We start from the raw sequence: 25,710 nt of genomic DNA, 5'->3' as shown, positions 1-25,710 counted from the left end.
TTCAGATCCATCATGATCAGTGCTACGTCCTTCATAAGCCACTCCGGGTCTCGACCGCCGCGATACCGCACTCCTTCCCCTCCGCGACGCGCCGTGGAGCCCATTTCACCCTACACAACCACCGACGTCCGTTCATCATGGATTGACCGCGGAGTTTCACAAGCTGCGGGCTCGGATCGCGATCAGGTTCCTCTGCACAATGATATCTATCCTAGCGCAGACCGGGGAGGTCATCGCCGTGCCAGCCATGGTCGGTCCAGTTCGACCATTGACACTCTCGCGACAATCGCTCTAGCGACGAGTCCCACGTTCGCACCACTCTCCTATCGGCCTCCATCACAAAACTCGACACCCGCCATGTCACTCTTTCCATCCGAGCCCATGGAGTCCGCAGAGCGCCCAGCCAAGCGGCCGCGGTCGGAGAAAGATCCTTCTCCGCTTCATTACCATCATGCAGGCATCGCGCCAGAAACTACTTCTTCCTCCGTCTTTGACAGCATGAAAACCGATGCGGAACTTCTACTGAATTTTGCAAGACCGAGCAACTTTCACCCACCGGCCTTCCATCCTTCGAAACGAGTCAGTATCGACGAGTCATTTCATCCTCATCTCGGAGATGAAGCGAGGAGTCAATTACGAACCGGATTCGAAAGCACATATGCCGCGCCAGAGGATGAAAAACCAAAGTATCTTGCAAACAGTCACAATGGTTTCCCAGCCTCTCGAATGAGATCTCAATCAGACGGCTTCGCCTTCGCCTCCCGACCGGTCATCCATGGTGTACGGCCCAATACCAGCTCCTCCACTCTTCCACCGATTGTCTGGCAAGAGGAAGAACAAAATACCACAAGGAATCATTGGATTCCGGAGCAGGAATTGTCCAGGAATGGTAATCAGGACGAGACTCAAATTTCGAGCGCGGTAGATACCGGGACCGCACAAGAATCGGTGGATGTGTCACTCAAGAGAGACGATGATACGGAATCCGAAGGAAATAGCCAGGCAAGCTGTGCTGCCTGTAACCTGGTTCGAATACCGATGGATGCAGAAGAACAAGGTGACGTTACCTGGATTAGTTGCGACGGGTGCAAGCAATGGTTTCATATCGTTTGTGCTGGGTTCAAGAATGACCGCGAGATTCGGACCGTTGATAAGTTCATCTGTCGTCCGTGCCGGCCCATCCATGGACAGACAACATTCGTTCGGAAATCTTCTCGAGCCCGCACAGCCATCGACTATGCTGGTCTCAACCAAGGTCTTGTCAAGGCTGCCAGCGATTCTTTAGCGCACCACTATATCGAGCCCATCCGGGAAGGCAAGATTCGCTTCCTGCCCGAGAATTTCCCTCGAATGCGGCCGGAGCTCATTACTGCTGAATATTTTGAACGCGGTAGCGGCATGACCGAGCCGATTGTCATACCAGCACACCTGAACACCCATGCCTCGATCCCCGTCGTCAGCCCTGAATTTAATGCTCTCGTTGAAGAGGCAGACAGTCAAGAGATGTTCGACGAATTATTAGAACATCTTCCTAAAGAAAGCGGGGAATTCGAAACCGTCGTTGATTGCGGCCAGGACCAGCTGGACATGGTCATTCCTCAGGGCCTCACGGTCCGGGCTGTCGCTGAACTTTACGGTCCCGACGAGAGGGTGGAAGTCATTGATGTCAAATCTCAACAGGGGGAGGATAAGAGGTGGAATATGCAGAAATGGGCCGATTACTATGAGAGTACCGGGTCTAAAGTGGTCCGGAACGTCATCAGCTTGGAGGTTTCGCGGAGCAAACTGGGCCGATTGATACGTCGACCAAAAATTGTGCGCGACCTTGACTTGCAGGACGCGGTCTGGCCGGAGGAGCTCAAGGCGATTGGGGATTATCCGAAGGTCCAATTCTACTGTCTGATGTCCGTCGCCGATTGCTACACTGATTTCCATATCGATTTTGGCGGGTCCTCGGTTTACTACCATATCCTGAAAGGAAAGAAGACTTTCTTCTTCATACCACCCAAGGATAAGCACCTCAAAAAGTATGAAGATTGGTGCAACTCCCCTGCACAAGATTCCACCTTTCTTGGTGACCAGACTAAGGAGTGTTACCGCGTTGATCTGTCCGAGGGTGATACCATGCTGATTCCATCTGGCTGGATCCATGCCGTCTGGACGCCTACGAATAGCCTAGTCATTGGCGGTAACTTCTTGACGCGACTCAATTATGGAATGCAGATCAAGGTTGCCAAAATCGAAAAAGATACGAAGGTTCCAAGAAAGTTCAGGTATCCATTCTTCCAAAAAATCCAATGGTACACAGCATTGAAATACCTGGAGGACGATCCTATTCCGCAAAGTGTACTTGATGCTTTTGCTCAGGACGAGAATTACCGCTTCCACCGCGATTATCCGATTTACTATGAATTTGGAGAACGAGCCAATACAGCGCCTGTGGGTGATCCCTATCGCAATTCTCGGTTCTATTCCCAGGCAGAATTGGAGGGCCTTCCCGATCTTGCAAAGTACCTCCTCCGAACAGCATTGATTGCAGGTGGTTACATGGTTGAAGGCGTGACAATGGACGCCAGGAATGCGATCAAGCGTTCCATACCAAAAGGTCAAGGGGATCCGGTGGATACCGTCAGAAAGTTCGGAATCTGGGTTGCGTGGAAACGTGGAAACGAGAAGGCACCGCAATGGACACGCCCTGGCGTGGTTGAAAGCAACGCCAAGCTCAGTCTTGTGGAAAAGAAGCCAGCTGGACGACCAAGCCGCCGCTCAGAACGTAATGCGGAAGGTCAACGTATGTATGCCGAACGGCAAGCGGTACAGCGGCCTTCAGAACCGCCTCAAGATTTAACTACTGGGCAGCCGATCAGTGATATTACTTCTGTGCCATCCAATGGTGATGCGTCGTTGCCAATTAGCGAACCTATCCCTGCAGGCCAAGATGACGTGAAGGAACAAATCACACCAAAACCTCGGGCCATGCCTCGAAGCTCCGGATTGGGCCCCAAGCGTGTTGCCTGTGATGCATGTCGTAAACGAAGAATCCGGTGCCGGCATAAGGATGAAAACAATGACACCGTATCCACAAAGCAGATGGCATTCGGGCCGTTTAATTCGGGAACTCCATCCGCGCTAGCGCACGATGCTGCATCTGCGTTGAATTCGTTGGCGGCTATTGCATCCGAAGCAGGCCTACAGGACACCGCCAATGTATTCGGCTTGGACCGGATTGAAGCCCCTGGGAAATTTAACCCCGCTATTCTGAGCACTCCGAATGCAGTCGGCAACAGGCCTTATGATGGAAGTCCCGAAGGGGTTGGTACTGGGAAGAAGGGACGAAGCAAGGCCTGTGATGACTGCCGGAAGAGTAAGGTCAGTTCGAGCTCAATCTCCCCTTCTCTGCGTTCGCATTGACTAATCTGACCCATAGCGCCGCTGCATTCATGATGAATACGGTAGAATCGACCCCGTCAAAGCCCAAGAACGTTCGAAGCCGAGAGCTGCAACTTCTGCTAAGAGACCACGCACCCAGGAGGAAGATGCGGCATTTGCGTCCAACAAAAGGCCCAAGCAGGAAAGTGCCTCTCCTATGACAAGACACGCGCAACTTAGCGGAGACGAAAAGGGTACATCCCATTTGTCTGCCCAGGTGCAGGGGACGCAGTTTTCGGAAGCATCACATGCCCACGAGAGCGTAGAGTCAGGAAGTATGATCCCCGCAGAGAAGGAGTCCCAATTGGGACAGACTTCTTACGCATCGCCTCCAGCGTTTCAATCAGATACAGTCGTCATGGACGAAGTTGATTCGGCATCCGTCTCGAAGCCGACCACGTCGCTTGTTTCACCGCCGACATCGCTGGCAGACGAGACAGATGTACCCCACGAGCAAGATGGGGACAGAGACAACAACCAAGTTGTTTTCAATACACCTACCTCCAGCTCCCGGCACTCATCCCGTCAGCCACGCCATGTCGACAGGTACATCCCTGATGTCCAGCCACCCAAAGCCACAAAGACGACGACGCATACACCAGCCGCAAGACGATCGTCCTTTAGCGGATCGTCAACGCGTAGAGTGACGCCCGGTGCGCAGTCAGCCTCGAGGAAGTCTCTGTCACGGCCTTCGTCGTCCCATGCGAAGAAGGGACCGTCTCCATCGGCGGAGAAGAAATTCGACCGCAAAACCACGATGTCGACATCGCCGGGACAGTCAAACAAGGGCCCAAAAAGTGAACGGGGAACACTGGCGGACGATGAGCCTGATGCAGAGAGTTTGCGTTTGATACGTGAACTGCAGGAGCAGGAGTTTGGCCTGCGCAAGCGAGCCGCTCGGGTCTGAACTCGACGATCTCAATTTCCAACATCATCACCAAGCGGTTATCCATGACGGTTATGACTTGAAATTTCTTTTGTCTTTTTTTTTTAGATATCCCCACACCAGGTCACTGGTAGAGATCAAGGGAGAGAGGAAGCAGCAAAGGGTTCACATGTGTGGTTTTGGCATTTGGGAAGCCTCAGGCGGAGTTCTAAGCGTCGGGATTTCAAGGTCATTTTTCTTTTGCCTCTTTTTCTTAACCCCCCCCCTTTTTTTTCACTCTTGCTTGCTTGCTCATAGGTCTTGGGTGGAAGTGATTTCCTCAACGGCGTTTTCATTATTAGGCAGGATTTCCCCGGGTTGATCGTCGGCTTGGGTCTCTTGATCGCATCAGCCGTGCTACTTCTTACTTTTAACTCCAAAGATATTTCCTTTCAGATCTTCTATCTTAATCGTCCTCTTTGCTTTTGTCCATCATGGCTTCCCTATCTGCCCTTCGTGTGGGTGTACATGGCTCAGCGCGAACCAGCTATCCCTACTGTATTGTTGATTTCCTAACCCGCTTCACAATCCTGGAGCCCCTGGTCTTACTTTCTTTCACTTGGGTTCCCTGCTATTCGGAACCGCTTAAACTTCTCTCCCAGCAGGAATCCTTTTTTCGTTTCTCTGAGGTTGTAATACCGTCGCTTGTCTTGTTTCTTGTGTCTTGTGTTTGATAGCGCTCGAGTACACTCTACGCTTGTTGGTCTCATTCCTTTGGGTTGGGACTGGATCGGGATCGTTTGGCTGGTCTTTCTCGTAAGGTCTTAGTTTTTTTTTTTTTTTTTTCCCTTTAGGGTTTAGATTAGTCCTCGGAGTAACAGGTTTCGAATTTGATTGAGTTGGGAGATATCGTCTGCAGATCAAGTGTATTGACTCTAATTGCGGCGAGTAGATTTCTATCAAGGAGATCTTCGTGTGACCAAGACACCGTTTCTAAGCTGGGAGGTGAAAGAAGAGGAGAAGAGAGAGAAAGGTATGAACGCCCATCATAACTCCAGACATGGTTAAAACAAACTCCCGACATCAACATCAAAAAATAACATCATGTGTCTCATCATCCGTCACGGGCGTTTATGATCGACGCTCTTTAGTTTCGGCTTCAAAAAAAAAAAGAATTCAACAAGCAATCATAAAAATGGAGGGGTATATGCAAAAGAATGCAACAGATCGGAATGCCCGATGCATGCTCATCAAACGAACTCCGATGCTGATACACCTGTTCCCAAGATGAATTGCGGGTATATCGATTCGCTTGCCAACCAGGGCAGCGGTGTTTCTTGAATCAATCGGAAGGCCAGGTTCAAGATATTATTCGTCAGGTACGGCATTGGGCAAGCGCTGGGGACGCATTTTCTCGCCCACGTAATTTTTGATCACGCAAGGATCATCGTCAGACCCTTGACATACCTTGCGGCGGTTAAGGTGTTTGAATCGAGGACCCAACGGACCGTTCACATAGTGATACTGGCCCGCAAAGCGGTACTGTCGACGGTCGCCAAGCGGATAGAACTTATCCCCCCAGTGGCCGTTGAAGTAGAACCACTCTGTGGGAGCCAACGGGCTGGCGGTGGATGCACGCAAGGTGTCATTCGTGGGATCGTATGTGTACATGTGCGAGTTCAACAGAGGATCCCACAGCGGTCCTCGATCCGTCTGGTCATGAAGAAGACCTCCTGGGAGAATGTACGGATGCACACCCGGTGTAGCATACATGGCGTGTGTACCCAGTGCTGAATATATAACCGGCTAGTGATGCTTTAATTAGTTTCCAATTCCGGAATTCACTTGATCATACGCATTCCCCAACTTACCCGTTGCCCAATCTTCTCAACCGCTTCGTAGCTGTACGCCTCGCCTGCGGAATGCGCGCTGAAGAAGAGAGCCTTGGGCCGACCGTGATGGAACCGCACCAGGCAGTGCTCCCAGTCACCGACATGGTTGCCAAAGCGCACGTTGAGAACGACGTTTCCGAGATTGAAGCTGTAGAAGAAAAACCAAAACGCATCAACAATGCCGTCCCCCTTGTCTATTACAAGCAAAACCGCTGGCGCATCGCTGCGACCTCCGGTCTCCCGGATTTCGATCGGTTCTCCACCAAAGCGCCTCCGCAGTTCGTCTCGAACCGTCTCATCCTGAAGCAGCTCATCTGCTCCAGAGTAACCGAGCTTTTCCAATGGGAGCGCGGCGGTCTCGTCATCGGTGAGAGCGTGATGATCAGTGTCATACCACTTGAGCCGACCTTCAGGAGTATCTCCCGGAACGGGTCCGTCGACTCGGCCATCCCAATCAGACCACGATTCCTCTTGATCCTCGTTAGAGGGATCTGGGATGTTTTTCGCGCCTTCTAGCCAAGCGGGACGCCCCTCAACGTCGTCGTTGCTCGTCAGGAACACATAGCGTCCGTCTTGCCACTGATTCAGTTCGTCAAGGTCCTCCAGCGTCCGATGGTTCTGTTGCGACTGAGCGGGCGTGTAGTTGAGCATCGGAGTGGTGTGGTAAAGATGCTCTGCAATGTCGCATGGCCAGAACTGCTCATTGGAGAAGAGATGTACCAGGGGAGCATATTCAAACACATAATCAGGAATTTCTCTTAGAGACTGTTCGGTATCGTCCCACTGAGCTGCTGGATGGTCATGTTTTCGGAACCAAAATGAACGCCAAGGAGCCGATTCCTCCTCTAGCTCTTCGGCAGAGGAGTTAAACTCGGCCAGGAATTTGCGCTGGCCGAAGCGCGGGCGAACCGTGCGGAAATGGGCGGTACCGCAGAGACTCAACCAACGGCAGGCTTTCCGGTCGATCCATGACCGAGAGGAAGCGATCCAGCGCTGCTCGTCTCGGTCTTCTTCATACCAAATAAAGGCCGACGGGTTCAGGGCACGGATCAAGCTATTGATCGACACATAGGCGATCAGTGAAGTAAGAATGACAATTGTTGCTTTTGCCTTTCCGATCATCTGCTCCACAGCCAGGGACAGATCCCCGACGTTGGACGATTGCGAGTTAGAGGAATCAAATAGTGAAGAGTCGACCTCGTTACGATGGCTAGTGCTGAGCGAAGAGACCGCAGTAGCCGTCGTGGTTGTCCAGCTTATAAAATTCTCAATTGGGATAGCACGATCAGGCGAGGATGAGACTTGGATGGTCAAAGAGGACTGATCCGGGGGGATATGAGGGGGAAGATGAGGATCATGGGAAGTGACTACGAAGCAGAAGATTGAGAAAGGGTATAGAAGAAAACAGAGAAGCAGAGCAACCAGGCCCGAAGAGGGAGGGGGAGCCACTATAAGAAGGCATTGTGAGGTTAGCAATGGTGATCGAGAACAGCTGATGACCGGTACCACTTTCAGGTCGACAGGGACTGACTTCAGCGAGCCGGCCAAAAAAAGAAAATCCAAAGAGCACAAAAAGCACAAAAAGCGTTAGTTTGGAGAGTTAGATCACTGAAAGTAAAACCAGCCAGGAATGATCCAGTCAGAGGGAGTGTTCGGGAGTAGCGGAAGGGGAAGACTAGACTGGAGATAGATAGCATCATTCCTGAATGGACCAGGGTGGGCAATTGGGTAAGGCAGAGACACAGACAGACAGGTACAGGTCGGAGAGAAAAAGTGACGGATGTATCGCGACAACCGGCAAAGCATGGGATCAACAACTCCTTGCTTCCGCGCAGAGCCGGATTGTGCAGTTGGGAAAAGAAGAAAAGAAGACTAATCATGATGAAGGCGGAGGGGAAATGGAAGGGATGAGAAGATGCGGATAGAGTAGAGAGAGAGAGAGAGAGAGAGAGAGAGAGAGAAGGCATTAGATCATCACCACCATCATCATCATCATCATCATCATTTTAACATTATTAGTCTAGGTTAGACTAGACGGATTGAAATCCATACTCCATATCTCGTCCATTGTTATCCATGCGATGAAGGAGAGAGTGGATAGAACGGAAGACGGCGGAAGTGTAGAATGTAGATAGACTAGGTAGGCTGTAGGGCAGAAGTACATAGTAGATACTAGATAGAAGACATATTGGCTTACTTTTTCCGTTGATCAACTACATGCAACGACCTGATGGGAGATGATTATAATGGAAGAGTGAATAATGGATAGTCAATCTTGGACTCTGAGACACTCCAGAAACACTCAATGAAAGGATGGAATTGATGAATGAATGAATGCAGAGGAAAATCAGATAGAGAGAGAGAGAGAGAGGGAGAGAGAATGAAAGGATGAGATCATCCACAGGAACTTGCTGACTGGACTATTTATACTACGTAGGTACGAAGTTTGTTGTTACTTCATTCTACTCGGTATTTAATATTGTACTTGGGTACTAAAGTAGATCATAATCCCTATAACTAGGTGTACCTTGGTCTATCTCTCAGAATAAGTGATACTGTACGTAGAAGTCAAAAGCACTCCTAATATTGATCAACTAACTATCCATCTATCTACTCCGGTATCTTTCAGCCTTGTTGTAAAAAGAAGAAGAACAATCCCATCATGCCAAGTCATCCAGCAGGCTTGAAGTTTGACTACTGCGACTCTGCGAGCGGATCCAGTGGAGCTCACTACAAGTATCTAGCTAGCTTCGACTTAACTAGTCCTTTCTAGTCCTTCCAAGGCTTCTGCCTTCTGGACTCTGGACTCTGGAGGCTTCGTCTTCCCGCCACCTCTAAGAATAATCATTTATTCCAATTCTGCAGTCTGAAATATTGGACTGACTCAGTTTGATTTAATCGGCCTCTTCTTGTCTTCTTTCTCGGGCCGATCTCGACCTGATCTAATCCCAATAGCGCAATATATTCCTCTTACTAAATCCCAGGGTTCAGTCCATGCATACAACAGGAGTCACCTCACCTGGCCAGCTCACTGAAAGACTCATCTAGATCTTACACCAACTTACCCTAGCTAACCTCAACCCAATGAGTCTATCGGCTCATTCAGAACCCGCTCTGGTCCTGGATCCGGCCATGTTGGCGGAGGAGGATGACTCCGAGTACGAATATGAGTACGACCAAGTTGACACCGAGGTACTGATTGCTCTGCATTCTTTTCCACGGTTGGATCATCTCGATCGGTCGCTCGCTCTGTCTCTTACTCACCTGAAGATCGCTCCTTTCAGACTTTCTACTTGAATCTTGACCTGACCTCCATCCACGGTCCTATTCGGCCCCCTCGACGCCGTGACCCCGCTTCTGCTACTGCTGCTCCCACACCAGGATCAATCACTACTCCCATCGACGAGAACAATGAACCTGCCATTGACAGTACCGAGGTCGACAGCCTTTCTTCCGAGCGCGTTCAAATCCTAGGCCTTCATACCCCGAACCCCATCGTCTCTTTTCAGAACCAAATCTTTAGCTGTACGTGGGCAGACCAGATCGGCACCGAACTGCTCTTCACGCACCCCGAGACCGGTCCCGAACCTGGCCCCGAGACTGGACTACCACCGCTACCACCATTGAGCCATGGCAAGGACTTTGATCTAATCGCCGCCAACAGTGCCAAAATCCTCGGTCGCAAAGCGAACTTGATCTCCAGTTCCGGCGCAGGGCTATCGCAGAATCCCCCGAGTCAGCCATCCGATGCGTTAGCCATACCCCGCAGGCCAGGGCCACAGACGAACCAAGCGCGATTCCTGGAACGACTGGCCGCTCTCAAGAAGCAAAGGGGGGAGACCGATACCGTGCGGACGGTGTTCAGTACAAGGCGCACTCAGAATCTGGAGGACCGGCTACGGGGTTGGGCTCGGACGGAGGAGCAACTGGCAGAGATCCGGCGGCTGAACGAAGCTACCCTCCAGGGGGATACCGCGGCGCTGAAAGCATTGGAGGAGCTCTACACAGAACTCAACAACGAGGCCTTGTCATTGGGAGTGCCTGAGCCCTCGACCCAGCCGCGTTGACGTCTCTCCTTCCGTTGTCGACCCAGAAATTCCGAAATAAAGCCGGTACATACAAAACCATGCCACCAGGATTTACAAGGTGTGTAAGTTTTATCAACGTAAGCATCGTATGACGATGAAACAACCTGGCTATCACGCAACAGCTCGGTAGCAATGGGGGACCATGGCATTCGATCACGTGATCCGGTCCGATCTTCCGGCCGAAGATGGAGTAACAGCTCACAGGAATCAAGGCACGAAGCTCCCAGCTCAGCTCGGATCCTAGTCGTGTGTTCCCCGGGTCTTCTTGCGCAGTGGTGCAACTGCACAATGGTTCCACGGCACAAGCCGGGTTGGACTGTACTCCGGGTCTCCAGGAAGAGAAGGTACAGTCGTTCAATGGTTGGACCCGCTTGCCAGCCGGATATATTGACGGCTTTTATCGAGGTTTCCATGTCATTTGTCATGACTCCAAGTACAGTACGTACCTACGCCGTGCATGAACTGGATTGCAAATCCTTTGCATGCAGTATCGTACTGTACGGCTTCTGCGTGTGATTGGTGCAACACAGATGATATCAAGCAATGATCGGCATTACACGGAAAACAAGCTCCAACAGGCCTATCTTGCAATCCATACGAATCCAAGAATATCAATCAATTTGATTGAGAGAAATCATAATAGAATTTGTTCCAAGGCTCGCTGGCTAGCTGACGCTGTTGTTCACATTGTAAATGAATCGCACCGCCCGTAAAGATCCCCTACCTTAACTGACCCAGCTGAACCAAATACAAATGAATAAGACCTGCTTTTCCGGATCCAGACCCTCCTCGCACAACCCAGTACAGGACGTATGCGTATCAAACAGAAAAAGAGAGAGAAAGACACGCTGAAGAACCATCGACAAGACAGGCAGACCCAAAATCAAAACCCAGCTCTAGAGGGGAAGGATAATACAAGCCCGCAAATGCAAAAGAGAACAAAAAAAGAGAAAAGAGGGAAAAGAGGTATAGTTGCACATTCAGATCAAGCCCGCTTCCCGTCCAAACCCCAGTAGCAATGCGGGGATCTGGACTCAACGGGAGACGGGGGAGGAGGAGGGGGATACTCCAGCGCGGCGTGCGGATTCGAGTCGACGTGAATGGATTTGGGGCCCTCGGCGGAGGCGAGGATGGCACGCGAGATGTCCTGGGTGAAGGTTGAGGGTGTCACCAGGGTGGGACGAGCGCGAGGATGTGAGAGGATTGGAGAGGCCATTGTGACCGGTTGGGTTGTTGGAGGTGAATGATTGTTTTTCTCTCCAAGTCGCAGGAACCAGAGCTGTATCTGGGAGGATGTCCAGATAGATGGGAGGGTAGGTAGGTAGATAGATAGGTAGATGGTCGGTAGAAGCGCAATCCCAAAAAAGACGAACAATGCTCAAGCTTTGTATAGAATCTAAATAGGACAAGGCACTCTTGTTAGCCCTCTGGTTCCGAGAAGACATATCTGAATATCCCCGAACAGTCGATGGATCAGACAGTTCAAATGGAGACAGAGCTCCATCCACCAGATCCCATGTGATGTAATAGGTAGGAAAGAAGGCAGCTTGTGAAGATCTGCTGTCCATCCATACAATCATACACAAACTGGAAATTAAGAAAGACAACAGCAAAGCATACCTTGACAGGGAAAATCCAATGATGTAATGATATACAAGGTCCTCGGCGTTCTAACGCAGAGCCAACGACGGGAGGGATATTGCACAAGCAGTGGTGAGTCTGGATAAAGCGAAAGAAGAAGTCTCGAGATTTCAAGCTGGTGTGATTGAGACTAGATACAAAGCGAGCAAGTCCAAATGCGAGCTGTGGATACTTTGGATAGAAGGGGGTGGTGGGTAGAAGGGCCAAGCTATATCCAGATTCGGATAACCGGGAGACCGCCGCGTTGAAAAAGGGAATGTGGACAGGTATCTATATGAATCTGGGGAGAAGTCATAGGAATTTGAAAAAGAAAGAGGAATCATCTTTCACGATACCCGGGGGCGAGATCCATCCTATATAGAAGTCAACAAACTACGGAGTAGAATGAGGGCCAGCCCAGGAGTTACTCCGTAACTAGGGCGCATTGCTGAAGCGTCCACTTAGACATCAAGAATAGATCATCTTTGAATCATATTGGACACTTATCCGAATGGTTTTTCTTCTTTTCTTTTTTTGTTATGTTTTGTCTTTTTCTTTTCTTTTCTGTTTCTTTAATGTTTCGATTCGATAGGTTTCCCCATTACCCCCCTGTGCCCTTAATGTAATGCGCCTAGTCTAGCTGGTAGACGACCTGTTTGGCCGTTGGGGGATCATCTTCCTAAGCTCCCACCAACGCCAAAGTACCAGGATGGCCCTGATTGAGGTTTCATTCCATGAGGAAGGGAGGGAAGAAGGGGTATTCCGTGGCTAGTTCTTAGTATCGTCGGGTATCCAGGTAGACGTTAAGTGGGCAAGGCGCATGCTTGCCACGACGGAACGGAAGGACGGGAACGAACCCGGGGGAAAAGCAATTGTCTTCCGGGGAAGAGGAATATCACTAGTTCTTGATAGTTTTACCTTACTACGGTTAACTGTTCAAGATCGGTTGGGAAAATGGGAAACAAGGGGTTGACAATGGAGACTGGATAGATACCACAGTATTAAACCTGATAGGTATTGAGTGTGCGGTCCTATGTAGCAGATGAGGTTGGCAAACGGCTAGTGGGATCGATAAATATATCTATTTCAGAAATATGATGTTGAACTAGGTATCCATGAAGAATACGTAGAAAACTACCTAGGTCGTATGGAGAAGAGCATACGTGTGCAGTATTAGAGACTGTGGGGTTGACCCTTAAAAGGAGCTGCCAAGAGTAAGGAGGGAAGGAGGAATTTGATCCAGAAGACAAGGGAAAGTATCCAGTCTTGAAGATCAAAGTCAATTCTGCGACAGACTGGAGCATTATTCTTCTGTGGACTCAAGAAGAAGAACTGTTTTAATGTTGTATGTAGTTCTTGATGCTACCAAAGTACAAGCACTCTTCAAGACGTGTCATATCCTCTCAAGTCGTTGGGTCCTTGGTACTTGAGCTCCATAAACATGCCCCATTTCCCCATATTTTTGTACCTTAGGCAGAAACGCCTGCAATATTTTGCACCTATAGATTATCCAGAATCGCTCTAGAAGCCCAGAAGCCCAAAATTAATCTAGCAAATAACAATTCATTCCGGCTTCAATTATAAAAGAACAAAAGTATCCAACCTGAATATATCAACTCCCGAAATTCCGGGGGACAGCATTCTATCTACTAAGTATCTACCCAGGATCAGGAGGAGTACGGGGTATGGAGTATGGATCGGGGGGATCCATCCCTTCTGTCCTTCTAGTCTCTTAAGGCGACGCAGGAGGTGGCCGACGATCGTCTTGGAGGCTTTGGGGCTAACCATACTGTCGGAGTCTCGGAGATGAAGCTGATGCCTAGAACCCTGATAGAATCATGGAAGAGTTCTGTCGTTGTCTTTTAAGCAAGTTCCCTGTCCTTAGTCAAAAATCTTCTCGACTTGTTGGATCGTCTTTATCTTCTTTGGATTCCGTTCTCAATGAGAACATTTTAGAGCTATTCTATCGCAAAAGACGCCTAGAATTTCAGGCTTTTCTGATCTACTATCTACACCCTTGAATACGAAATAAGGGGTTCCAGACGCTTCAGCCGCGGCGTGAAAGAAAGATGACACCTTCAGCCATCACCGACAAGTAGCCGATTTCGCTCCGTGTCAGATCATGCAACCATGATTTTCTTCGCCTGAGATTCCTCCTCTATTCCCACCTCCCTGTCAATAATTGGCAATAAGTATCTAGTTGGAGATGGAGGCAATTCTTCAAGAATCGTAAACACCAATTTCCGTAGGGACTTTGCCACAACATCTGATATCAGTCCTCTCAAAACCCCCCTGTCCAAACCTCCTGTTTAACCTATCGGGATTCATGATCCGGCTTTGACAGTTTACAGTTTACAAGTTCAAACCTGCTTCTGGAAGTCTAAGAAGGATATCATATAATTTGTGGAGTCTGGAGTCTAGAAGACACTAGATAATAGTTCACAATCAAGGACAAAAAGACGTCTTTTCAGTTTTCAGTGTCCAATGTATCCCCCTTTCGGAGATCCATCGCCTCAATTCCCTAAGTGGGGATTTCAAGGCTGTTACGTCTTGCCGATGGATTTTAAAATCTAGAGCGTACTGTACGCGTTCCGTCGGATGTTCGACAAAGGCTCGATTCACTTGAGACTCATACATCTGTTGTAAAAGTACGTGGATCGCATCCTCGGCAGTTGATCGAACCGATCTCATTTCTATATTCCAGCGATCATCTTCCTGACTTGTTGATTATGACGGAGTTTGTTGTACGGATGAATCAAGTAGATATGAACTTGACGTTATCTAACGTGCCTCCTCCCTGATAGACAACTGGCTAGGATATCAGATGCTAATCAGTACAAAGGAGTCTTGACTAATCATTATCATTATTGCTCCCATCAGCTTCACCCATCACCCACACCGCCAGGCGGGATAACAACCTTCACCATGTCATTTAGGGATACACCGCTGTTCAACAATTTCAGCCACGCCTTGCTTTCTGTGTCTTTCCTAGCTGATGAGACACTGCTAGTCTGCTACTGCCTACACATCGGTCAAAAAAGTCAGCGGGTGAGTCGGCTGGCAGGTGGCAGCTGCATTGATGTCTGTTGCCGTGATCAAGACCAAGAGCCAGCCGATGGACCCCGTGTCTGGTGGGCGGAAGCCAGCAAAGCATTCTGATCGAATCATAGCCTCATAGGCCCAGCACTAAACGGTCGCTCGGGCAGGGTACAAGGCAGTTACCATGAATTGATTGAGGGCGCGTTGATTGACTGCAGACTTTGTAGGTGATCTCCATATATTAAAATAGGTTCTCAAATGGGCGCTTCATGAGCAACATGGTCCGGGTGACTGTACTTCCAGATGAGATATTTGCATGAACGAGTCTTTCAATTTTCGGAACCATATATAGCATTTGTTTAGGGTATATTTACTGCTGACTTCCGTTCAAAAAGATGATGTGATTGATGTGTCCGCCTTAGACGACGGAAATATATATCCCAGGCAGAGGCGATCGGTATCACGACTTCACCATTGGATGCGATCTGCAAGCTGGATAGCGGTCGCTTAGTGCAGGAATCGAGCACCACCCAACCAACTTCAAGGGAGGGGAAAAAAAAAAAAATAAAAAAATAAAATAAATTATTTGCAGACAACGGTCCTGGGTCGAGAAGCATGATGGACAAAACACCGAGTGCATTGCATCAGGCATCCATATGTCTCGGCCTTACTGGGCCTGATAACTAACTCATTCCTACTCCTCAACTGCGATGAGCATGATCTATCTATCCTTCTTAGACGCCAGCCAGCGTATGGCAACATAGCTGCCTGTTTCCACCAAGACTGGCCCTAGATTCCGATATGCAAGGATGCCAGCCCAACAGATCACATCAGTTGCATCTCAAGTACTCATGAATACGAGAGCTCGCAATCACAATCGGATACATACACAATATCAACGGATCAACCCATGACATGTGGTTTGATGCTGATGCATTCTTTGTCAGATATTGACCAGCAGACCTTATCATAGATGGTGAACGCAGCGGATTCCATGTCTTGCATGTTCCGACCTCCAGACTCGCTTCTCCCACCAGGCTAGCCGAATGATTTGACAGTCCCGAGTCCAGAAGCCCTGAGGCGCTGTTGCTTGCTTCCTTGATAGCTATTACCTCATAATGGCCAACCTCTCGGGAAGTGGATACCGGATCAGGACGTTGGTTGGATCTTGTCCTTTGATTACACCAGTGAACCCCCGCAAATGTCTTGCGAAATTTTCGTTGTTGTTGGGATAGAGTGATCGTATGGGGTAATGATGGGGATGTTTGAGCCATTAATTGAATAATGGAATCCCCATGCCCAGAGTATGATGTGATTAATATGGTTGTACGGAGGTTCTGAGCTCTTGACGAGGTTGGATTTGTGGCGTGAAATAGAGTAGGATATGCCTTTTTACCCCACAAAATGACTAGGTACGATTAAGGAAGATCCAGGCACGAATGGACTATCCCCGCAGCCTCGATGGAAAATTCTGTTCAGACTTCAGAACTGCTGTTGACATGACGGATGCGCTCCCGGTTCTGATACCTGATTGACTGGTTCGCCCGAGTCAGTAGGTTCTGTTGAGTTCTATGACTTACGCTGTTCACGATGATCTTGTCAGCATGTCAAATCGCATGGGAATATTCATGCAACTGATACCCCCGTTTGATACCATGATACGGAGAAAGTTCACTCGAGAGAAGGCAGATATATCGCTCTATCCATATATCACTGGATATTGAAACAATAGTCATTTATCAGCTCAGGATTGCTTGCCACCGCCATAACAGAGAGGAGAATGCTAGAGATCCGATCCTCAACCATAACAAAGACCGTAGCACTATTCCTTGGTACTCAGGATGAAGCATTTGTTACCCCATACCAAGGAGAAAAGCCTAAGCGATTGAGGCATTTTTCTCCTGAGGCATATCGCAGGTTCCACTCAAGGTGGCATGGGGTTTCTAGTTAATTATTGATTATTTACCACACAGAACAAGACCGCAGAAGACCATCGCATGCAACAGTTCCAGGCAATGATTTGTAGGCCGGTGGCCACCCATGACACATTAAAACCTTCATTGGGAACATACAGCCCTACTAAGTGGAGGATGTGACTGGCTCCAGTCAGCTGATGGACTAATTTTTTTCCAGATCAGATTCCCCAGCGTCACGTTATCATGCTATTTTGTAACTGGGGGGAGCCTGGACTCTGCAGAAGAAGGGATTGTGATGTTCAGGATTTCTCGCCTTGAGAGCTACTATCGAATCATAACCCTATTTATAAGCAGGGAGATGTCACTTGATCTTGAATGACTACTACTATGTATTGAATGTTTCAGGGGGCTGAATGTTGAATGTTTGAATCGAGGCTTTTTTTTTGTTTGTTTTTGGTTGTACAGTTGTTGTCAGGTACAGAGTACAGACTTTCAAAGCCATCGCTGAGAAAAATGCACAATTATTATTAGTCAGATGGCATACTGAGCCACACATGACTTCCAGCAACGTGTTTGAGGCAATTTTTTGCTTTTTTCCATTTTTAGTTCTTTTTAGGCTTTGCAGCGGCCAATTAGGTTGTGATAATGCGGTATTTTCCACCCCCTCTTACATCATTTGCGCCATTTTTCAGTCTTTCCCGTTTTGGGGAATTTATCGAACCGTCCATCACAGTTCATTCACAATAATATGGTGGCAATGCGATGAGGATATAGCGATATAGAGAGACAGAAAGGTGATCAAGTGAGAAAGAAGGGGAATCGTAATATATGCGGTCTATGAGGAGAGAAGACAACAAATGCATCTGGACAAGTTGTGGTGGGACTGCGTTGTCAAGACTCAAGACTCAAGACTCAAGACTCAAGACACAAGAACTTCATGGATAGACTCATCCTTGTCTCCCCCAAGTGGAACTTTCCCAGTGGGCGTTGTGGATCAGGGATTCGAGACTTGCCTCTTTAGTCTTTACTTTGGAGCCCTTTGCGTGTCTTCTTTCTTCCTCCTTCTCTTTTCCCCGGACCAGGCCCGTGCCTGGCCGATCGCATAGAACCGGGAAAGTCGTAAAGGTTGTATCATACTGTATGAAAGAAGTATGGATGGATGCACATAAAATGGGACAGATCAATTCTGCCTGTGAATGGTTGCGACTTTGTATAAATATAAAGAGCTAGCCCCTCCAACTCTCTCCAGAAATACTATCAACATCATCAAATTATTGGTTTATTTTCAAAGTGACGACGTGTTGGTTGTATGGATTGTACCAACAATCTCCCGCTTCTCTAATCAATCTCTCCTTTCTCTTTTGCCTCTTATCCTACGATAAGCTCTTGCTTTCACCCATTGCTCTAAATACCCAAGCTCAATACCACCGTCCTTTGATCCAGCTCAAGAGACTTCTCTACTGGTATGTAACCTCGTGGCTATCACGTTCCTAAAGAAAATGTGTGCTCTTATCTGTCCCGTGGGTCGTGGTGCAAATCCTGGATCCTTGTTGGAGAGCTTGTGTATCCTTCTTATCTATTGAAGCCGTTGCCCCTTCTTCAAGGAATGGAATCCATAAACTCTCTGCTTCCCGAGCCTCTACCACGTCTGACCGACTGACTGACATTCTTTGATTATTTCCCGCAGTTTCTCTTCCTCTTTCTCCTACTTCTCTCCGAATCATCTCCCTCATAAAACCATATCGTGGATACCTAATACACTATACACATCATGGCTTCCCCTGCTCCCACCCCGCAGGCGAATGGCCATCTTAATGGCAATGCTCTTCCCACCAGACCAGCCCCCAAGCTCTACGGCAGCAATGATGGCTCTCAGTCTGGCGCGGGAACCCCAATTGGTTTCCAGAGATACCCCCACAATAAGCTCCTCGATCTTGCAGCGGGATCAACGGTGCGCCATCCTTCCCCCCAGCCCACTCATCTGGGAATCCCCGGTACTCCTCAGCACCGGGTTCTCTCCGAGGAGGATCCGGGCTACATTGCTGCCAAATTCGAGGGCAAACAAAAGCAGATGGAACAAGGTGAGCATGGGCAATTATGGTCCCTTTTATGTTTGCACAACAGCTTTCAGACTGCTAACTCCGCATTGTTTGAAATAGTCATGGATCAATTAGAAGAGAAGGGCTTCTTCCCCAGTGATTTTGTCGTCTCCGAAACCGCTTGGTTCTACAACATGCTCGGTATCGACGACACATACTTCCAAACCGAGTCCGTCGATGCCATTGTCACCCAGATCCTGTCCCTGTATGCTGCCAAGGTAGCAGCATACGCTCGAGACGATAAGAAGCTCGAAATCAGACTGGACAAGGAGGCGGAAGATCACGCTGTTTACATTGATACCAGCAAGCCTGGCGTTTCCTCCGTCGATGGACCCCTGTATGAACAGAGGATCGACAAGAAGTACATCAGCAACTCGACGCCGGAGAACAGCTACAGAGTCGAGACCTTCCGTTCGCCCACCCCACTCCCCGGAGACAACGAGCAGCAGCTCCGATGCTACTTTGTCTACAAGTGTCAATTCGCGAACCCCAACCCTGATCCCAACGAGACAAACATTGAAATCATCGGTGAGAAGAGATTCCTGCAAAAGGCCACGGAAAACACCAAGGCCATCTACCAGGAACTCATTAGCAATGCTGTCAGCCGGGCCGGTCCCGTTATCGAAATGTTCGAAATTGAAGGCAGCCGCGAAAAGAGACTGGTGATTGCGTATCGCCAGGGATCTGCCATGGGTTTGTTCAGTGCGCTTTCCGACTTGTATCACTACTACCGCTTGACTAGCTCTCGGAAGTACCTGGAGAACTTTTCGAACGGAATCACGGTCATCTCTCTCTATCTGCGCCCCCTGAAGAATGCAGAAATCTCCGCCAAGTACCCTCCCATTGAGGCAGCAATCCACCAGATCATTAAGGAAACCTCTCTTCTGTACTGCATCCCCCAGAACCGTTTCCAGCACCACTTCGCCGTTGGACGGCTCAGTTTGCAGGAGACCATCTATGCTCACTGCGCATGGGTGTTCGTGCAGCAATTCCTGAACCGTCTGGGCTCGGAGTACACCTCGTTGACTGCCGTCCTCGACACCAATAACAGTGTCCACGCAGAGCTGCTCTCGAAGATTAAGAAGAGACTGCGTACCGAGACCTTCACCTCTGACTACATCTTCGAAATCATCAGCAACTATCCCGAGCTGATCCACAAGCTTTATCTGGACTTTGCCAACACCCATTATGTCCAAACTCGTGGCCCTGCCGAAGATGACTTCCTCCCCACGCTCAGTTATCTGCGCCTCCAGGTAGACGATGTCCTGGATGACGCGAAGCTGAAGCAGCTCATTTCCAGTACTGTGGCCAATGAGCACGATGAGATGGTCATGAGCGCCTTCCGGGTGTTCAACACCTCCATTCTGAAGACCAACTTCTTCACCCCGACCAAGGTGGCCCTCAGCTTCCGGCTGAATCCTGATTTCTTGCCGGAGCATGAGTACCCGCAGCGTTTGTATGGCATGTTCCTCGTCATCAGTTCCGAATTCCGCGGTTTCCATCTGCGCTTCCGCGATATTGCTCGAGGTGGTATTCGTATCGTCAAGAGCCGGAACAAGGAAGCCTACAGCATCAATGCTCGCTCCCTGTTCGACGAGAACTATAACTTGGCCAACACCCAGCAGCGCAAGAACAAAGATATCCCCGAAGGCGGCGCTAAGGGTGTCATTTTGCTGGATGTTGCCCATCAGGACAAAGCTCGTGTTGCGTTCGAGAAGTACATTGACAGCATCCTGGATCTTTTGCTACCACCGGTTAGCCCGGGTATCAAGGACCCAATTGTGGATTTGCATGGCAAGGATGAGATTCTTTTCATGGGTCCTGACGAGAATACGGCCGAACTGGTTGACTGGGCTACGGAGCACGCTCGGAACCGAGGTGCTCCCTGGTGGAAGTCCTTCTTCACCGGCAAGAGCCCCAAGCTGGGTGGTATCCCCCACGATGCTTACGGTATGACCACACTGTCGGTCCGCCAGTATGTCCTCGGTATCTACCGCAAACTTGGCATCGATCCTTCCACCATGCGGAAGTTGCAGACCGGTGGCCCCGACGGCGATTTGGGTTCCAACGAAATCCTCCTTGCCAACGAAAAGTACTCGGCCATTGTTGATGGATCCGGTGTCATTGTTGATCCTCAAGGTTTGGATCACCAGGAGTTGATTCGGCTTGCCAAGAAGCGTGTCACCATCTCGGAATTCGACCTGTCGAAACTATCTCCGGAGGGCTACCGTGTTTTGGTGGATGAGAGCAATGTCAAGCTTCCCAATGGCGAGGTCGTGCACAATGGAATGATCTTCCGCAACACGTTCCATCTGCGTTCCGATCAGCAGTATGATGTCTTCGTCCCCTGCGGTGGACGTCCTGAATCCATCGATTTGTCCACAGTTGGAAAGCTCATTCAGAATGGAAAGTCCATCATCCCATACATTGTCGAGGGTGCCAATCTGTTTATCACGCAGGACAGCAAGCTGCGACTCGAGCGGGCCGGATGTATCTTGTTCAAGGATGCATCTGCTAACAAGGGTGGTGTGACATCATCGTCGCTCGAAGTGCTAGCTTCGCTCTCATTCGATGACAAGGAGTTTGTTGAGAACATGTGCATCCGTGAGGATGGTACCGTGCCATCCTTCTACAGCGCCTACGTCAAACAAGTACAGGAGATCATCAAGTCAAACGCCACTCTTGAGTTTGAGGCGATCTGGCGCGAGCATGAGCAGACCGGTGCTCTTCGCAGTGTGCTGAGTGACCGGCTTAGCATCGCGATTACGCAGCTGGATGAAGAACTGCAGAAGACCGAACTGTGGGATAACGTCGAGCTTCGCCGATCCGTGCTGAGTGATGCACTTCCCAACCTTCTCCTGGAGAAAATCGGCCTGGATACTATCCTTCAGCGGGTGAGTTAGCCCCGCGAAAATATCTACCCACCTTTTTACAGCCAGGCAAACAGCTGACACTCCTCAATAGGTTCCGGAAAACTACCTGCGGGCTATCTTCGGCAGCTACCTTGCCAGCCGATTTGTTTACCAATTCGGCAGCAATCCTAGCCAGTTCTCCTTCTTTGACTTGTGAGTGTACCCCTGACCACATTCGCTTTCCCCATGCCATGTCTAACATATAATTCTACAGCATGACTCAAAGACTTGCCGCAACCAAGCAGGCGTAATAATACTTAGAAAGAGTATCTTGATGTCCTCCTAGATTCATGATGTTGCATTTGCCGGGGTTTTTATTCATTTTGATAACTGGACAGACCGTCCTAGGGATTAGTCATTTCGAGACTCATTATGCGTTATTGCATGAAGACGAGAATCGACCAAAAAAGACTATAAGTAATTAATGGATTCAAATTTTCATTTCCTCCTTATTCCTACAACTTTGCGTTACAAGGTAGCTATAGCCTAAGTAATAGAAACAGTGCTGGAAGATCTTCTGTGCAAATAAACCAGATTCACCATGTGGCCAGGAACATAGCAACCGTTCATCTTCTCAACTTGTATTCACCCACTCCTAAGCATGGGATATGATGCGTGAGTCCAAGTCTCAGCCATGAGCGCTGAGCGACTGCGTTTCAACATAACCATGTTTGAAGACTAAGGTTTCTCTGATCATGCCAATGAAAAAATGGCGAGATGACAGATAGAATAAGATACTGTATCCCGAGAGCTCGCTCGCCATTGACCGAACATCAGGATAGCGTGTGTACCTGCAGACTCCGGAGTGCAGCCAGCACTTGTCCCGGCTCGGCAGTGGTGTAACATCCGCTTCTGTGGTCTGCAAGGAGATGAAGCTAGTTCCTATGGTATGCATTCGAGCTAGAAGGAGCATGGGTGTTGAAAACGGGTGTCACATGACATTTCGTTGGTAGTCATACAACGGTGCCTTCTCGCTGGATTGAGAGAATGGTTTCCAGGAAAGATATCAGCTGCTCCCCAGCTCGAACTTGAATCCCTCTTCGTGGTCGGTGCGCTCGAGCTGCTCGAGCTGCGCCCACTGCTCCGAATAATTGACCTTGGCCCACTTTTCGACTTCGTCTTTCCAGAATTGATATGGGATGGAGTTGTAGAGCCGTCCGATCCTGCGGTATGCGATGTTAGCTTTGCTGTCAGATGACAAGAGTGAGACCACCGAGGCGACGGGTAGGGAAGAAGGATAAACGTACGAATCGCGAGTGGGATGGCATCCGATCTCTTCGTGCATTTTGGTCACTGCCTCGGTCGCAAGATCGAATTCGCATTGCGCGGCCAGAGCTTCGACGTACGCCATATACAGCCGTCGGTCCAGCTCGATCTCGAGCAGTTTGACCTTATCCATCATTCGCATTGCCTCGCGCGCTCCATGATGATGCTTCTCGCACATCTTGAAAAAGGCCCAGATCGTCTTCTGTGACGGCCCTTCCTCAGACTGTAGAATGCCACGGAATATCTCCATGCTCTTATCTGGCATATCGCAAGCGGCATAGGCAATCATCAGTTCATTCAACAGCCGGGTGTTGAGGTCCACTTCGACATCAAGCTTGAGCATGTTGTGGACAAGCTCCAGGTTCTTTGCATCTTGCATCTGAGCGATGCCCTGGAAACACCGCGCATAGGTATCGGGCTTGGGACGCCGTGTGAAGTCCTCCGCCTGGCGCATATGCCCGAAAACCAGAACGGCTAGATCGCCTCGATTCTGCCGGAAAAAAGATGTCATGATGTCCGTTCTCATACCCACTCCTGTCTCTGGGAATGCCACCTGTAGCAACCCGTATGCCTCCCACGCATCGGCGCTATCCTGATCAGCGTCCATGATGTAGGCAGTGAGAGCTTGCCGAATCTTCGTTCTTTCTTCTGAGTCATATGAGCCAAGACGGGGACGAAGCAAGTCAGAAACAGCTTGCCAGTCATGTCTGTAGAGCAGCATATGCGTCATTGCTGCGAGAGTCTCTGCTTCCAACCGGACATTGTTCTCAAACAATGGATCCAGAAAAGTGGAAACTCTGTCGTATAAGGCATCATCTTGCCCCAACAAGCAAAGCATGGTCAGAAGTCTGTTCATTAATGGCAAGTTCTCGAGGGTGAAGGAGCCGATATCCTGTACTTCTTCGACAGATTTTAATGTCTGATTTACATCACCAGACAAGATGTCAGATTCTAACCGCAGAAGTCGTGTTTGTATATCTGGTTGGAGGCTCCACTGAGAAGCCAGTGCATAGAACTCAGCCGAAAGTTGCGAGTTCTTAATGGAATTGGCGTATTCCATGAGATTGTTCACATGCGCAATGGCTAACGACTGCTTCACCTCAGGACTTTTCGACATCCATTCTTGGACCATCGCAAAAATTTCAGGACCGTCCTTGCCATGAGCAGCCGCCCATAGCAAAATGATACCAACAGTTCCTGAAATGGGCTCCTGTTTGACTGACTCGACGATAGGTTGTGCCCACGAGGCCTCGGATTTCAGAAGCGCATACTTGACCACAGCTTCCTTTGTGGTGAGAGTTGGCTCTTGGTCCCCGGAAATCGGACACTCATACATAATTTTGACGGCGGACAGCAAGTCTTGTTCGATGAGCACCTTGACCAATTCTTCATGTGACTCGCGGTCGAAAGCGATACCGAGCTCATCGAGTTTCTTCTTGGTGGTCCACCGGAGTTGATTCTTATCGTCATTCATAGCAAATCCCCTCATCACCGCAAGCCAAGGAGAAGGTTTCGTCTTGCGCAATTTGCTCCAAAACTTTTCCACAACATGCCGGGCCTCCTCCGGGTTGCCATTCAAGGCCTGGAAATTGATATAGGCAGAAAGTGCAGGCCGGCTGATATGATTAGTCCCATAGCCATGATCCGCACAGAGTTCGAGAAAAGCAAAACGAGCCACTTTGAGCACAGCATCACGCGACTCTGGCAGACATTTGGCCTCGGATAGGACAAACAGCATGTTTTCCAGATTCTCTGTAGAATACATAACCTGCCAGTCTTCGGGTTCCAGCTCGCCTTCATGAGATCTCAGATATTTCCATGTCATCGAAAGCAATTGTGCCTGATAGCCTGTGATAACTTCCCAAGTCTCCGCCCGTGCGACAAAAAAGTCATGAAACGCCTTTGCCAGCACACCATGTGCAGGACCTCTACTTTTGTCCGACAAAGCTCTCTTCAGATCTCTCATTGGCTTCAGACCCGCCTCGGATGGTAGAGTCGAAGGTTGTGGTGTATTGGCTGGCGGCGCCATGCTGAACGCGAAAAGGCTCCGTCGCTGAGCATTGTACGGATTGATAACATCTAGCCTTCGGGTCCGGTGATGTCGGGCAGTATAAAGAAGCCGATTACGGCAGCGCGAGAAGGATAGTAGCTCATTGTTAAGAATGGCACGAAACACTCGTCTCGTGAGATGTGATTGCATATTGGTGGCCGGAGGAAGGGAGGTTGATTGAAGCTTGGAAAAGGACACTTCAGCGAATTGCTTGGAATCGGATGAGGGCAATGGGCTCAGTCCTAGATAAAACCCATAATCAGACGAAAAAGAAACGTTTGTGTCTTTATCTTGGCCTAAAGCTCAATGCCTATCAATCAGGAGGAAGGCAACAATGGGCGCGTTGGGAGCATCGGCGGGAGTGGTGCGGCTCTTGGCGCAACAAAAAGAAATCCGAATTATCAAAACGCTCCACTCCCTGCGGCTTTCCGATTCAACAGCGAGCTCGTCTTGACTCTCTCCACCATCTCTCTCGCGCTACTGTTCAGCATTATACCCCGAAGATATTCGAGGTAAAGTGAGAGCTGCAGACAA

The 25,710-nt window shown here is 49.3% G+C and overlaps 6 protein-coding genes across 6 annotated transcripts, besides 7 other annotated features; 3 read left to right on the top strand and 3 right to left on the bottom strand.

Annotated features, from left to right (window-relative positions):
- Positions 1–12: 12 nt before the first annotated feature.
- jhd1 ([Histone H3]-lysine-36 demethylase) lies at positions 13–4,336 on the top strand (the record flags this gene model as incomplete). Its single annotated transcript, XM_001275234.1, has 2 exons — positions 13–3,369; positions 3,428–4,336. 2 exons carry the CDS (start codon positions 13–15, stop codon positions 4,334–4,336), a joined length of 4,266 nt encoding a protein of 1,421 aa, XP_001275235.1.
- A 1,326-nt stretch (positions 4,337–5,662) lies between these two features.
- ACLA_068350 (uncharacterized protein) lies at positions 5,663–7,648 on the bottom strand (the record flags this gene model as incomplete). The annotated part of the gene is made up of 3 exons (XM_001275233.1): positions 5,663–6,100; positions 6,166–7,553; positions 7,609–7,648. The coding sequence occupies 3 exons, from the start codon at positions 7,646–7,648 to the stop codon at positions 5,663–5,665; spliced, it is 1,866 nt and encodes a 621-aa protein (XP_001275234.1).
- A 462-nt stretch (positions 7,649–8,110) lies between these two features.
- Positions 8,111–8,147: a microsatellite.
- Positions 8,115–8,147: a microsatellite.
- Positions 8,148–8,156: 9 nt separating this feature from the next.
- Positions 8,157–8,191: a microsatellite.
- Positions 8,158–8,191: a microsatellite.
- Positions 8,192–8,535: 344 nt separating this feature from the next.
- Positions 8,536–8,566: a microsatellite.
- A 704-nt stretch (positions 8,567–9,270) lies between these two features.
- On the top strand, positions 9,271–10,253 carry ACLA_068340 (TFIIIC subunit 6 family protein; the record flags this gene model as incomplete). The annotated part of the gene is made up of 2 exons (XM_001275232.1): positions 9,271–9,378; positions 9,471–10,253. The coding sequence occupies 2 exons, from the start codon at positions 9,271–9,273 to the stop codon at positions 10,251–10,253; spliced, it is 891 nt and encodes a 296-aa protein (XP_001275233.1).
- A 1,006-nt stretch (positions 10,254–11,259) lies between these two features.
- Positions 11,260–11,490, bottom strand: ACLA_068330 (uncharacterized protein; the record flags this gene model as incomplete). Its single annotated transcript, XM_001275231.1, has 1 exon — positions 11,260–11,490. One exon carries the CDS (start codon positions 11,488–11,490, stop codon positions 11,260–11,262), a length of 231 nt encoding a protein of 76 aa, XP_001275232.1.
- A 96-nt stretch (positions 11,491–11,586) lies between these two features.
- Positions 11,587–11,622: a microsatellite.
- A 6,119-nt stretch (positions 11,623–17,741) lies between these two features.
- Positions 17,742–17,781: a microsatellite.
- Positions 17,782–18,620: 839 nt separating this feature from the next.
- On the top strand, positions 18,621–22,111 carry ACLA_068320 (glutamate dehydrogenase (NAD(+)); the record flags this gene model as incomplete). Its single annotated transcript, XM_001275230.1, has 3 exons — positions 18,621–21,842; positions 21,913–22,013; positions 22,075–22,111. The coding sequence occupies 3 exons, from the start codon at positions 18,621–18,623 to the stop codon at positions 22,109–22,111; spliced, it is 3,360 nt and encodes a 1,119-aa protein (XP_001275231.1).
- Positions 22,112–22,866: 755 nt separating this feature from the next.
- ACLA_068310 (putative mitochondrial respiratory complex I chaperone (Cia84)) lies at positions 22,867–25,326 on the bottom strand (the record flags this gene model as incomplete). The annotated part of the gene is made up of 2 exons (XM_001275229.1): positions 22,867–23,047; positions 23,108–25,326. The coding sequence occupies 2 exons, from the start codon at positions 25,324–25,326 to the stop codon at positions 22,867–22,869; spliced, it is 2,400 nt and encodes a 799-aa protein (XP_001275230.1).
- Positions 25,327–25,710: the final 384 nt, after the last annotated feature.

The sequence above is a fragment of the Aspergillus clavatus genome, genomic scaffold (assembly GCF_000002715.2).
Source record: "Aspergillus clavatus NRRL 1 1099423829791 genomic scaffold, whole genome shotgun sequence".
NCBI lineage: Eukaryota > Fungi > Ascomycota > Eurotiomycetes > Eurotiales > Aspergillaceae > Aspergillus > Aspergillus clavatus.
This window is presented reverse-complemented; position numbering and strand designations above follow the sequence as displayed.